Raw genomic sequence first — 12,431 nt, forward strand, 5'->3', positions numbered from 1 at the left:
GACAGAACGTTTAAAGGAGGGACAGGAAACACCGTGTCAGAGTTCCCAGCTGGAGTCTTCAGAATAGGGGCGGGGACCACAGTCACCCGAGGTGCGAAGAGCAGCTGTGAAAACTCAGCTTGCCCAAGTAGGAGGGGGGCTTTGCAGGCTGCACACGGAATCTACTCTTGACTACATAAGCATCAGGAAGACAGTAAAAGCCTTTGGCAAATTGCATACTTAAACTAGTCTCTTGTTAGAAAGATGAAGGATTGGCAAGGAGAGTTCAGGCCCAGAGACCTGAAGACAAGAAGTGGTACACAGGTACAATCGAGGCAAAGGGAATGGGAAAGAGGTGACTAATGGCTACAACAGGCCTTGAAGTCTAGGTGTGGGGAAGGCGGTGGGAACACCTCTCGGGTTAGACCTCCTTACTCTGAGGGGCACCGGGAGGAGCCACATTTATAAACACCTCCTCCAGTGACGCCAGGTGGTCGGCTCCGGCCTCCGATTAGCTACTCCGGCCGCCAATCTCGGAGGAGGCGGCGCCGTACGGGCCGCTTTGGGCTCCGAGTGTGGCCGGCGCGGGCTGAGAGCCGGGGAGCCGGCCGAGTCGGGTAGCAGACGAAGCCGGGAGGGACGTCGGGCGCCACCGCAGAGGTAGGCAGGTGGGCAGGGTGCGGAATCTGGTGGCCTCGGGGACCCTGCCCTCGGAGACCGAGCTTTGGGGATCCCTCAAGCCGGGGACCACCGGTGGGACCTGCGAAGCGGCGGGGGTGGGGGATGCAACGCAGGACGCAGTGCGACCCGTCTCGGCCGGGGTCCCGAGTAGCCAGCTCGAGCCGGCAGGGGACGGCACTACGTACCCCGGGCTCCTGTGACGTTCTCGTAGAAAAGCCGGGCCCGGGCTTATGGCACCGCGGGGGTCGTCGGGCTGGCGGCTGCGGGGCAGCCCCGCGTCCCCGCGCACCGTGGGTCCCATCGACGATGCGGCAGTTCGGCCTGCGCTTCTGGAGAGCGGGGCAGTGAAGGAACACCAAGACCAAAGTTCTCCAGATTTTCATTTTTTTAACACCTTCACTTGTCCGACTGCCCGAAGCCAATGTCCTAAGGTGACATACTCTGAACTTAAGCCCCTCTTCCAGCCCCGAACCCCACGAGAAGTTGAGACATTTTGCTTTGCAAAAACTCTCCTCGTGCCGGGCTACCTGCTGGTCACTGGCTTCTTTGTGAAAGTTCCTGTGTTTGCAAGCCTGGACCTCAGGGCTGTGCGTGTGTCCCGGAGGAGTGTGGAGCAAGGAGCAGGCTGTTCTGGGCAGTGCCGCCAACGGGCAGGCGTGGCCCAAGTCGGGATAGGTGGTGGTAAAGTTCTTTAAACAAGGCATGCTTCAGTCTAGTTAAGAAAGACAGCTTTTCTGCATTGGTGGGGGGTGGGGATGATACAGCTCACTGCTCAGACTGTTTCTAGAAATTATGAGGAGTTTACGAGTTCATCCAGATTTCATCTGCGTGAGCTCGGTAGTAGAGTCTTCCTTCTTCCATCCCCTATCTCTCCCCCTCTCTCCCTCTTCTTTTAACGTCCCCCTCCTTTTCTTAGGACTTGGAAAAGAAACAGGAAGTCAGCGATTCAGAGAAAAGAGCATTCACTCCACAACTGTAAACAGTTTATTTTGTGTCAGTAAATATTTCCAAAGTCGCTGGAGGTCTTTGGAAGACCTCCACTTTTTCCTGCCCCCTGCAGAGAAGGTAGATCCCCTTAGCATTCAAAACTTAGATAGGACATTTTCAGAAGTGGATTATAGTCCCCAAAGCTGCCCACTTCTGTCACCACGGACGAGGAAACTTCAGAATTAGCATTTGTAGCTACTCAAGGTGGTTCCTTGGTATTCCAGATGTCTTCTACCTAGTCACAGGATTACAGATGACAAGGAGATCATGTATCTAGACCTCCGGCCATCACAAAACCAATCCTCAGTTTTCGGTTTCTTTTATTATGATAATTATTGGGGGACTGAAGATGTCAAATGCATTTTTGATAATCTTAAAGCTTTTCTACGTATAACCACTACAACTAAAGATGCATAGATGTATTCAACTTTTAATTTTTTTTATTTATTTTTCGTAGCAAACTTCTAGGTAAGAGATATGTACCATACTTTTCATAGTTGAGATTAACAGTTACTTCTCTGTTATTTGAGTTATTGGTGAGATTCCTGGCAAGGATAACTACTCATAATGAATAGTTAAATCTGCAACAGTGGTCTTAGTATATACCCACTCTTTCCTTTATTTGTTTGTATGCCAACTTTTTAATTGAGATACAATTCACAAACCATAAAATTGACCTTTTGGAAATGTAAATATAGCTCAGGGAATTTGGGTATATTTGCAAGGTTGTGCATTAATAATCCTTATCTAATTCTAGAATATTTTCTTCATCTCCCCCCCCCCTAAAAATCTCTAGGCCTCTTAATAGTCAGTCCCCATAGCCACCCCTTGCAGTCTAGGCAACCACTGACCTGCTCTCCTTTAACTGTTTTAACTTTTAACTGTTCTGGACATTCCCTAGGCTGTGTGCTGGAGTTGAGGACCATAGGTTAACTTGAAACAGCTGCGGAACTGTTTGAGTGGTTACAAAGCAGTTGTGACACTTTTGTAGCAGGAGTTCCACATCTGCACGTTCTCATCAGTCCTTGTTTATCTGCGTTCCTTTTCATTTCTGTATTATTTATAATGAACTAATTTGGGCTGAAGTGGAATGTCATCATGATTTTGATTTTTCACTTTTTGATATTTTTTTCTTGTAGTTAACGATGCTGAGAACTTTTGGTGTTTTTATTGACCATTTATGTATTTTCTTTGGATAAGTGTCTATTCTTATTGTGTGTGTGTGTATGCACATGTGAGTGTTTTCGAGTGTGTTCACGTGTGTGCGTGTGTATGAGTGTATGTGTGTGTATTTATACTAGTTAGTTTTCTATTTTTGTGATAATTACCATGACCAAAAACAATTTGGGGAGGAAAGGGTTTATTTCAGAGTACAGTTAATAGTCCATCATCAACATAAATCTGGGCAGGAACTCAAGCAGGGCAGGAACCTGGGGGGCAAGAACTAAAGCAGAGACCATGGTGAGCACAGCCTCCTGGCTTTCTCCTCATGCTGTGCTCAGCCTGCTTTCTTACACAGGTCAGGAACTGTCCACAGGTGACACAGCTCTGTATGGGCTGGACACACAGGTTTCTGTCAAGCTGACTAAACCACGTCACTATTAAACTGTAACCTCTCCTCTCTTGCTTATGTCAACTGTTAATAAAGACAATGCCCTACAGATTACCTACAGGCTGCTGGATGGAGACATTTGTCCTGATTGACTTTCCAGATAACTCTATCATCTGTCAACTTGACAAAACAAAACCAAAAAACAAACAAACAAAAAAAACAATTGACACCATATCAACTTGACATAAAACACATCACTTTTGAACCGTAACCTTTCCTTTCTTGTTGTCCCATAGATGCCACGTTAATATTAATATGACAATATAAAACATTCCAACTTTTAAAAGTCCTGCAACCTTTAAAATGTCAACATTTAAAATTCCAAAATCTCTTTCGAATATTCAAAGTCTCTCCAAAAAAATCCGAAGTAATTTAACTGTGGGTACCTGTAAAATAAAAAAAAGAAAAAGAAAAGATAACATATACTTTCTTACGTACCCAGAGGGAAGAACTAGAGCATAGTGACACTCCACTCAGAACCAGAGTCCAGCTGTTAAAGACCTTCTGTCCTCCAAAGGGCTTCAGTAGATTCTTAGCACAGGAAGCAGGTCTCCTGGCTTGAGGCCAGCTCCACTCCGCAGCTGCTGCTGTTCCTTGGTGTTTGCCCCTGAGTACTGGTATCTTCAATGTTCTGTTGCAACGTGAACCTTAGCTTCACCAATAATAGCCTAGGCTCTCTTCAGGGACTCCAACCCTGCTGCCTGGTGCCTCATCTCGTCTCCGCGAACACTTCCGGCTTCTACTGCAACTGGGGCTGCACCTTCAACAGTGACTTCTCCTGAACTCTCACAGTGCCAAGGGTCAGCTGCTCGCCATGACCCCTCCAAGCCTTCAAGAACCAGGACCACCTGGGTGACGTTTTACACATTACCAAGTTGAGATGCGGCCTTGGCCTTCTCTAGGCCACAGCTTCAGTGTGTTGCCCTGAGGAAATATTCCCATAAAGTTTTGGTGTGCTGCTCTCTTAACCACTGGTGATTTCTCAGCTTCAGCTAATCATCACTGATTGTCCAAGTAAAGCAAAGGTTTCAGTTTAGTGGCTCTGGTATCTTCCTAACCACAATTGATTCTTCAGCCCCAGCTGCCCAGATTCTTAATCCAAAGTATCAAATGACCCCAACGGAGTCTTTAAGGTGCTCTCAGGCTTCCTTGAGGAACTTCACAAGCCTGGCCTCCATTGACCTTACTTCTTTTAACATTCTTATCCTCCATGCCCCCTAGAACAGGTCCCTGGGCTATGAGGGCTCAGTAGCTTTTCCAGCCTAAAGTTCCAAACTCCCTCCACAGTGCTTAGAAAACAACATGACCAGATGGGTCGTAGCAATAGTCCATCCTCCGGTACAAATCTTTGTCTTAGTTAGGGTCTGCTTCTGTTGCTGTGAGAAAACACCACCATCAAGAGCAATTTGGAGAGATAAGGGTTTGTTTCAGCCTGCAGCCCTCAGATCACACATTCCATCAACGAGGAAAGTCAGGGCAGGAATCCAAGGCAGGAGCTTGGAGGGAGGACTGAGGCAAAGGCCATTGAGGAATTCTGCTTCTCAGCTTGCTCCTCATGGCTTCCTCAGCCTGGTTTCTTATACAGCTCAGGACCCCAACCCCCCATGGCTTGGGCCCACCCTTGTCAATCATCAGTCCAGAAAATACCTTAACGGACTTGCCTACAGACAATCTGAAGGAGAAACATTTTCTCGTTTGAGGGTTGAATCAGGTTTTCCTGGTTATACAGCAAACTCTTTGCCCAGTAAGCCGTCTTCTCAAGTCCCTAATTTTGCCTACATTCTAAATTAGATTGTTCTTTTTTGTTTTGTTTTCAAGACAAGGTCTCAGTATGTAGCCCTGGCTGTCTTGGAACTCACTTTGTAGACTAGGCTGGCCTCAAACTCACAGAGATCCTCCTGCTTCTGCCTCCTGGGTGTGGGACTTCTTTAAGCCTAGCAGGTTGTCTTTTTTATAAATTGAGTTGTTTGAATCATTTACATATCCCCGACACAAGTCTCTTATCAGATACTTGACTTTCAAATCTTTTCCTGCTCTTTTGTAGGCTTTTGCAAGTTCCTCATAGTGCCCTAAGAGCGGTGGTTCTCACCCTGTGGGTTGTGACCCCTCTAAGGGTCACAACCAGATACCCTGCATATCAGATATTTACATTATGATTCATAACAGTAGCAAAATTACAGTTATGAGGCAACAACGAGATAATTTTATGGTGGGGGGGGGTTAACACACCTTGAGGAACTGTATTAATAAAGGGTCATAGCATTAGGAAGGTTGAGAACCACTGCCTTCCAAGCTCTTAATTCTTAAATTTTGATGAGGTTTCATTTATCTGTTTTCTGGTTTTTAGAGCTTTGATACATCTGCTAATTTGTGTGGATCTGGGATGAGGATGGGGAGTAAACTCATTCTACTGAATATGATTATCTGGTGGTATCACATCGTCTGTTGAAGGTACTATTACCTTCCATGTTGAATGGTCTTGGTACTCTTGTTAGAAATGAATTCATTGTCAGCATAAACTTGTATTTCTGGGCCCAACTTTATCTGCTGATACCTTTCTTCACTCATCTTGGGCACTGTGGCTTTGTAGTGAGCTCGAAGGTTGAGTATATGACCCCTTAAACTTTTCAAGATTGTCTGATTATCCTTGGTCCTTAAACTTTCTAGGTGAATTTTAGGATCAACTTCCAATTTCTGGCAAAAAAAAAATCAGTTGAAATATTCACAGTTATTGCATTGCTTACCCAAGTTTTGCCATCTGAACAGATTGCAGCCCATGAACCTACCATTTCTTCACTGATTTAGGCTTCATGTCTTTCCTTGAGCGTGTCTAGTTTTCAAAGTACAAATCCTTGTTTTGTAAATAGTGTAAGCTTATTCCTAAGTGTTTTATTCATTGCCTTGCTCTCATGAATATTTTATTTACTTTAGGGTTTTTTTTTGCTGGTGTATAGAACTTGATTTTTACATATTGATGTTGTTTCTTGAAATCTTACTAGTTCTAATAGACTGCATGTGAGTGCATGTGCGCATGCGTGCATTTTTCTTAGAATTTTCTATGTACATGATCACATCCTCTGCAAATCGTTTTGATTCCTTTTTAAATCTAGAAACTTGCTATTTTATTTTTGCCTTGGCTACATCTCCTAGTGTAGAGCAGGAGTAGTGAGAGCAGGCAGCTTTGTCTCTTGTTGGTTTAGAGGGAAGCCTGAGTGTGTATGTTCCCGGCTGCCGGCTTTAGGAGCCGTCCCTTCCCAAGGATGAAGGACTTCCTTTCCCTTGCTGATGTATTGAATGCCTTTCTTATGAAGAGATGTTAGGTTTTGTCAGACTTGTTTCTGTGTTGCTGTTGAGATGATCTTTTTTTTTTGTCCTTTATTCTATTCGTATGACACATTGCCTTGGCTTATTTTCATTTGTTGGAGAGCATTTATGTACTATTTATGCTATTTTTAAAACTACAGGCTAGGAATTTAAGTTATTGGCAAAGCACTTGACTACCCTGTACATACAGAGTTCAGATCCCAGCAAATCAAGGTGACCAAGACAAATACCTTATACACTGGTACATAAATGTTATTTTAACTATAGAGGAAAACTTACCTGACATGAAAGAGATTATATTGCTTGAGATAGAACAATGTCTCTATTTTTCTGCATAGTTGTTTGAATGGTTTAAGAATTAAGAATGTCAGTAGGCAGTCGTGGTGCACGCCTTTAATCCCAGTACTCAGGAGGCAGAGGCGGGTGGATCTCTGTGAGTTCAAGGCAGCCTGATCTACAGCGCAAGCTCCAGGACGGCTGGGCTACACAGAGAAACCCTGGCTTTAGAAAACAACAAAAACAAAGCAGCAATAACAAAAAGAATTAAGGATGTATATTTTATTAGTTCTTAAAAATTTTTAAATATTACATCTATTATCTTTCCCTATAGCCCCTCTACAGCTAATAGATAGATAGATAGATGAAGTAACAGTAAAACGCTGAAGTTTGTGATCAAGATGAAACATTAAAATAGTAAATGAAAATGTTCACAAAAGTAATATTTTTTTAATATTTATTTATTTATTATGTATACAATATTCTGTCTGTGTGTATGCCTGCAGGCCAGCAGAGGGCACCAGACCCCATTATAGATGGTTGTGAGCCACCATGTGGTTGCTGGGAATTGAACTCAGGACCTTTGGAAGAGCAGGCAATGCTCTTAACCTCTGAGCCATCTCTCCAGCCCCCAAAAGTAATATTTTTTAAAAAAGCAGCAACAACAACAAAACCCAGAAATAAGTAGGGTCAGGATTCTATAAAAATAGGTGAATTCTTGAATGGATAAGGACAATGTGGTACATTTACACAATAGAGTACTACACAGCAGAAAAAAAACTAATGACATCTTGAAATTTGCAAGCAAATGGATGGATCTAGAAAACATCATTTTGAGTGAGGTAACCCAGACCCAGAAAGACAAATATCACTTGTACTCACTCATAAGTGGCTTTTAGACATAAAGCAAAGAAAACCAGCCTACAAATCACAATCCCAGAGAACCTAGACAACAAAGAGGACCCTAAGAGAGACATACATGGATTTAATCTACATGGGAAGTAGAAAAAGACAAGATCTCCTGAGTAAATTGGGAGCATGGGGACCATGGGAGAGGATTGAAAGGGAGGGAGAGGCAGGGAGGGGAGCAGAGAAAAATGTAGACCTCAACAAAATCAATAAAAGATCAAATTAAAAATATCCATCATCAGGCGTGTTTTAATATTACAAAAATAAAGAAGGTTTATTTTAAAAAAATAGGAGAATTCTTGCCAGCTCTTCAGTGATGTTTCTGCTGTCTATGGCCAGGATATAGGGGTGTCTGAAAGATCTGCAGTGGTTAGGGGCGAGTGTAACAAAAGATTGCTGCCTTTGTAGAACAATTCTTTTCTATTCGTTTGTTTCTAATTATGGAGTGATAATTCCAGTATTAAAGGGGAAAGTGTCTTAAGCATAAATCACTTATTTTTGTGTTTAAGGAAAAGTGAGTCTTTAGGAGCTCGCACGGTTTTTGTTTGGTGGTCTGTTTGCTTTTGAGATGGTCTAACTATGTAGTCTTGGCTTACCTGGAACCTGGACCTTCTGTGTAGCCCAGGAGAGCCTTGGATGTACCGTAATCTTCCTGCCTCAACCTGCTAACTGCTAGGATTATAGAGGAAGCTTCTACCATGCAGTTTTTAAAAAATTGGTGTATGTTTAAGAAATGGGATATATTACAGTAAATTTTGGGGGGACATTTTGTCTTATTTTTTTTCTTTTAGAAAACAAAAGAATACTATTATGCACTTTAACCACTGAATCTTCGGAGTTCTGAGAATTTATCATCTTGTGTTCTCTTCCACTGGGCCCTGGTTCCTTCTGAAAATCCATTCCTAACACCGATTTCATTAATTCATAGAAAAGATCACTCAGAAATAGAATTAGAACAACAGCACATTAACAGACATTTAAAACTATTTTCATGAATCTCAGAGCCAGAAGTGACCATGCTTCTGAAATCAAGTAGCCCGACTTGCGAGTCAGACTCCCTAGCCTCGAGCTGCCTTCTCTCCAGGGACGCTTCCCCCTGCTGTTAACCTCTTTCAAAAGGGCAGTTAATATCCTAAAAACACTGAGTCCAGATTTACTACGTTGTAGATGACATCAAATGACATCTCTATCTATTTTCTCTTCTTACCGCAAATGAAAATGTGCTTCTCAGGCTTCTAATAACTTCGCTGGTCAAATTAGCCAGAGGCTTTCTGGCTTGAGAGACTTAGCCTGCACCCAGATGAGTCCAGATGGTACCAAGTGATTATTATAGTGCATATCTTTAGCACAGATATGGTATTTCCATAGGTTATCTTGTCATATTACCAATGCATAGTGGTACATCTGCATATTTGAAAGTGTGAATTATGACTTTTAAAGTCCTACCAATTGGGAAGAATTAAAAATACAGTAGTCTGGCCAGGCGCACGCCTTTAATCCCAGCACTCGGGAGGCGGAGGCAGGCGGATCTCTGGGAGTCCGAGGCCAGCCTGGTCTACAAGAGTTTGAAGTCAGGGATTGTGATGCCTCCAGAAGTTCTTTTACTGTACAGGATTGTTTTTTATTGATTTTTATTGAGCTCTACATTTTTCTTTGCTCCCCTCCCTGCCTCTCCCTTCCCCTTCAACCCTCTTCCAAAATCCCCATGCTCCCAATTTACTCATGAGATCTTGGCTTTTTCTACTTAGGTTGGATCTATGTGTGTCTCTCTTAGTGTCCTCATTGTTGTCTAGGTTCTCTGGAATTGTGATTTTGGGCTGGTTTTCTTTGCTTTATAGTTAATAAACCATTTATGAAGGGGAAAAAAAAAGAGCTAGTTCTGGGACAGGCACCAAAGCTACAGAGAAACCCTGTCTCGAAAAACCAAAAAAAAAAAAAAAATACAGTAGTCTGTCTGGGCTGTGCTATTGTGTAGTTCAAAGTTCTATTGGCAGCAGGATTATTTCATCTATCCCTCATATGTCCATAAAACTTGTGATTGTTAACATCCGCCTTTCTTTTAGCCTAGGTAAACTGAGTCAGAAAATTAAGCATCTGGGTGTGACTTCCAGCCCTGGCTTCTTGTCTGCCATTAAGTTCTACAAACTCTAGGAAGTGCTAGCCTTATCTTAGAATTTAAAACTTGTCTGTGGACGGCATTCAACTGAACATTGAGTCATTTCTTGTATTATCTTCAATGCTAATATGTGTGTGTTGTTTGACTGTTTGCTTTCTTTCTTTTTAGAAGAAACATGGCAGAGCCTTCTGAATCTGAAGGACCAGTAGATTGGAAAGAACGATGCGTAGCTCTGGAGTCTCAGCTCATGAAGTTTCGAGTCCAAGCAAGCAAGATCCGAGAGCTCTTAGCAGAGAAAGTAAGCTCCTCCCCTCAACTTTTGTTACTGTCAGTTCCTGGACCCTGTTTCTTATATATAAATAATCTCATTACTCCTGGGAGTCAAACATTTTAAAAAATAATGAATATAGTTAACTTTTATGAAGTATTTGAAGCTACATTTGACATACTCTTTAACCAAATATGGCACAAACAAAACAAAACACTTATTTGTAAATATTGCATGTTTGATGAATACAGAGTTCATTCATTACAGAGAGAAAGCTATAATTTATTTGACTTATTAAAGGAATTTAATAGCATTTTGGTCTGCTTTCTGTAGAAGGATATAATTTTAAGCCAGGTATGGTGCCGATAGCTTGTAAACGTAGCATTTAGGTAGGAGGCTCATAAGCTTAAGGCTAGCCTGAGCTACATGACAAGACCCTGTCTCAAGAAAGCAAAACAAAAAATTATTTTAAAGTAATAATAGAAGAAAACTGTCTACTGATAGTAAAATACATAATATATTTGAAAGTATGCACCTGCTTAGGAATTCCTACTAATTTTATGTTCCCAAATTATCATCTGGGCTAGAGTTGAATTCAGTATAGTCATAGTCTTCTATTCCTAGTTCTAGTATTGTAATTATAATTTTTGTCACAGAAATCATTTATATATATGTACATCTATATCAGTATCTATATCACAGTTACCTCTGTAAACAAATATCCCACATCTCTGAACCCTGGGAACTTGGATTCTAGACTTTGCCATCTGATATGATACCCTATTAGTTTCCTTTCTAATGCTCTAATGAATACCATGACCAAAAAGCAACTTGGGGAGGAAAGGGTTTATTTGACTTATATGTCTGGATCATAGTCTATCACTGAAGGAAGTCAGGGCAGGAACTCAAGCTGGAGCTGTGGCAAAATCCATAGAAGAATGCCACACTGGTTTGCTTTCAGCCTCATGTTCAGCTACCTTGCTTATATTTCCCAGGCCTACCTGCCCAGGATGGCACTGCCCACAGTTACCTTCAGCTCCCACATTAATCAAAGAGCATGAAAATACCCCCACAGACATGCCCACAGGCCAATCTGATGAGACATTTCCTTGATTCAAATTCCCTGTCTTAGACGTGTCTAGGCTGTGTCAAGCTGACCAGGACAGATCAGCACAGGTACCTACGTGCCACGTGTGACTATGGAACATTTCAATTAGGCTACTTCAAACTGAAATATATTGTGAATATACAATACACTGTGGGGATCAAAAATTTCATAAGAAAAGATAAAATAATTCAGCAATAAGTATTATATTGAGTGTGTGTACTGGCTGGTCTTGTGTGTCAACTTGACAAGCTAGAGTTATCAGAGAGGAAGGAGCCTGAATTGAGGAAATGTCTCTTGATATCTAGCTAGAAGGCATTTTCTCAATTAGTGATCAGTGGGGGAGGGCCCAGCCTATGGTAGGTGATGCCATCCCTGGGCTGCTGATGCTGGGTTTTTATAAAGAAGTTAGAGCTAGGGGCTGGAGAGATGGCTCAGTGGTTAAGAGCATTGCCTGCTCTTCCAAAGGTCATGAGTTCAAATCCCAGCAACCACATGGTGGCTCACAACCATCTGTAAAGAGGTCTGGCGTTCTCTTCTGGCCTTCAGGCATACAGACAGAATATTGTATACATAATAAATAAATAAATATTTAAAAAAAAAAAAGAAGTTAGAGCTAATGGCCAAGCAATGTTTAAAAAAGAAAAAAAGAAAGAGAGAGAGAGAGAACAAAAAAGAAAGAAAGAAAGAAAGAAAGAAAGAAAGAAAGAAAGAAAGAAAGAAAGAAAAAAAGAAAGAAAAAAAGAAAAAGAAAGAAAGCAGGCTGAGCAAGCCAGGAGAGGCAGAGCTAGTAAGCAATTTCCCTCAGTGGCCTCTGCATCAGCTCCTGCCTCCAGGATCTGTGGAGACCCAAAAATATGAGCCTATTTCCACAATGACCAAAGGTCAGAGAGTTGGAATTTACTTCCCTGTTATTCCTTCCCTGTTATTGTGTTTCTACCTCAAACAAAGGTTCCACCTAGATTTAGACCAGAAAGTTCTGCTTTTGCAAGGTTACCGTCAACAGGTGTGGCTAATAGTTTTATATTTCAGGAATAGAGAAGTAGATGTTTTTCTACTCCAAAGAAGTCAAGGATCCAGCTAAGTTCCAGTTCCTTTAAGGAGATAGCGTTGAATTCCACCCAGGGAGTGGTTTGCCTACAGAATGTTTTGGTCTAGGGTATGAACGTGACTT

At 42.1% G+C, this 12,431-nt stretch overlaps 1 protein-coding gene across 1 annotated transcript in view; it reads left to right on the forward strand.

Moving 5' to 3' along the window:
* Positions 1–482: 482 nt before the first annotated feature.
* Positions 483–12,431, forward strand: part of Plekhh2 (pleckstrin homology, MyTH4 and FERM domain containing H2) — a 108,901-nt gene continuing 96,952 nt past the window's right edge. The window contains exons 1-2 of the mRNA XM_075955211.1: positions 483–639; positions 10,053–10,182. Of these exons, the coding sequence (XP_075811326.1) occupies positions 10,060–10,182 (123 nt within the window). The 5' untranslated portion in view covers positions 483–639; positions 10,053–10,059. The remainder of the gene's footprint in view (positions 640–10,052; positions 10,183–12,431) is intronic.

Source organism: Microtus pennsylvanicus, chromosome 21 (genome assembly GCF_037038515.1).
Source record: "Microtus pennsylvanicus isolate mMicPen1 chromosome 21, mMicPen1.hap1, whole genome shotgun sequence".
NCBI classification, from domain to species: domain Eukaryota; kingdom Metazoa; phylum Chordata; class Mammalia; order Rodentia; family Cricetidae; genus Microtus; species Microtus pennsylvanicus.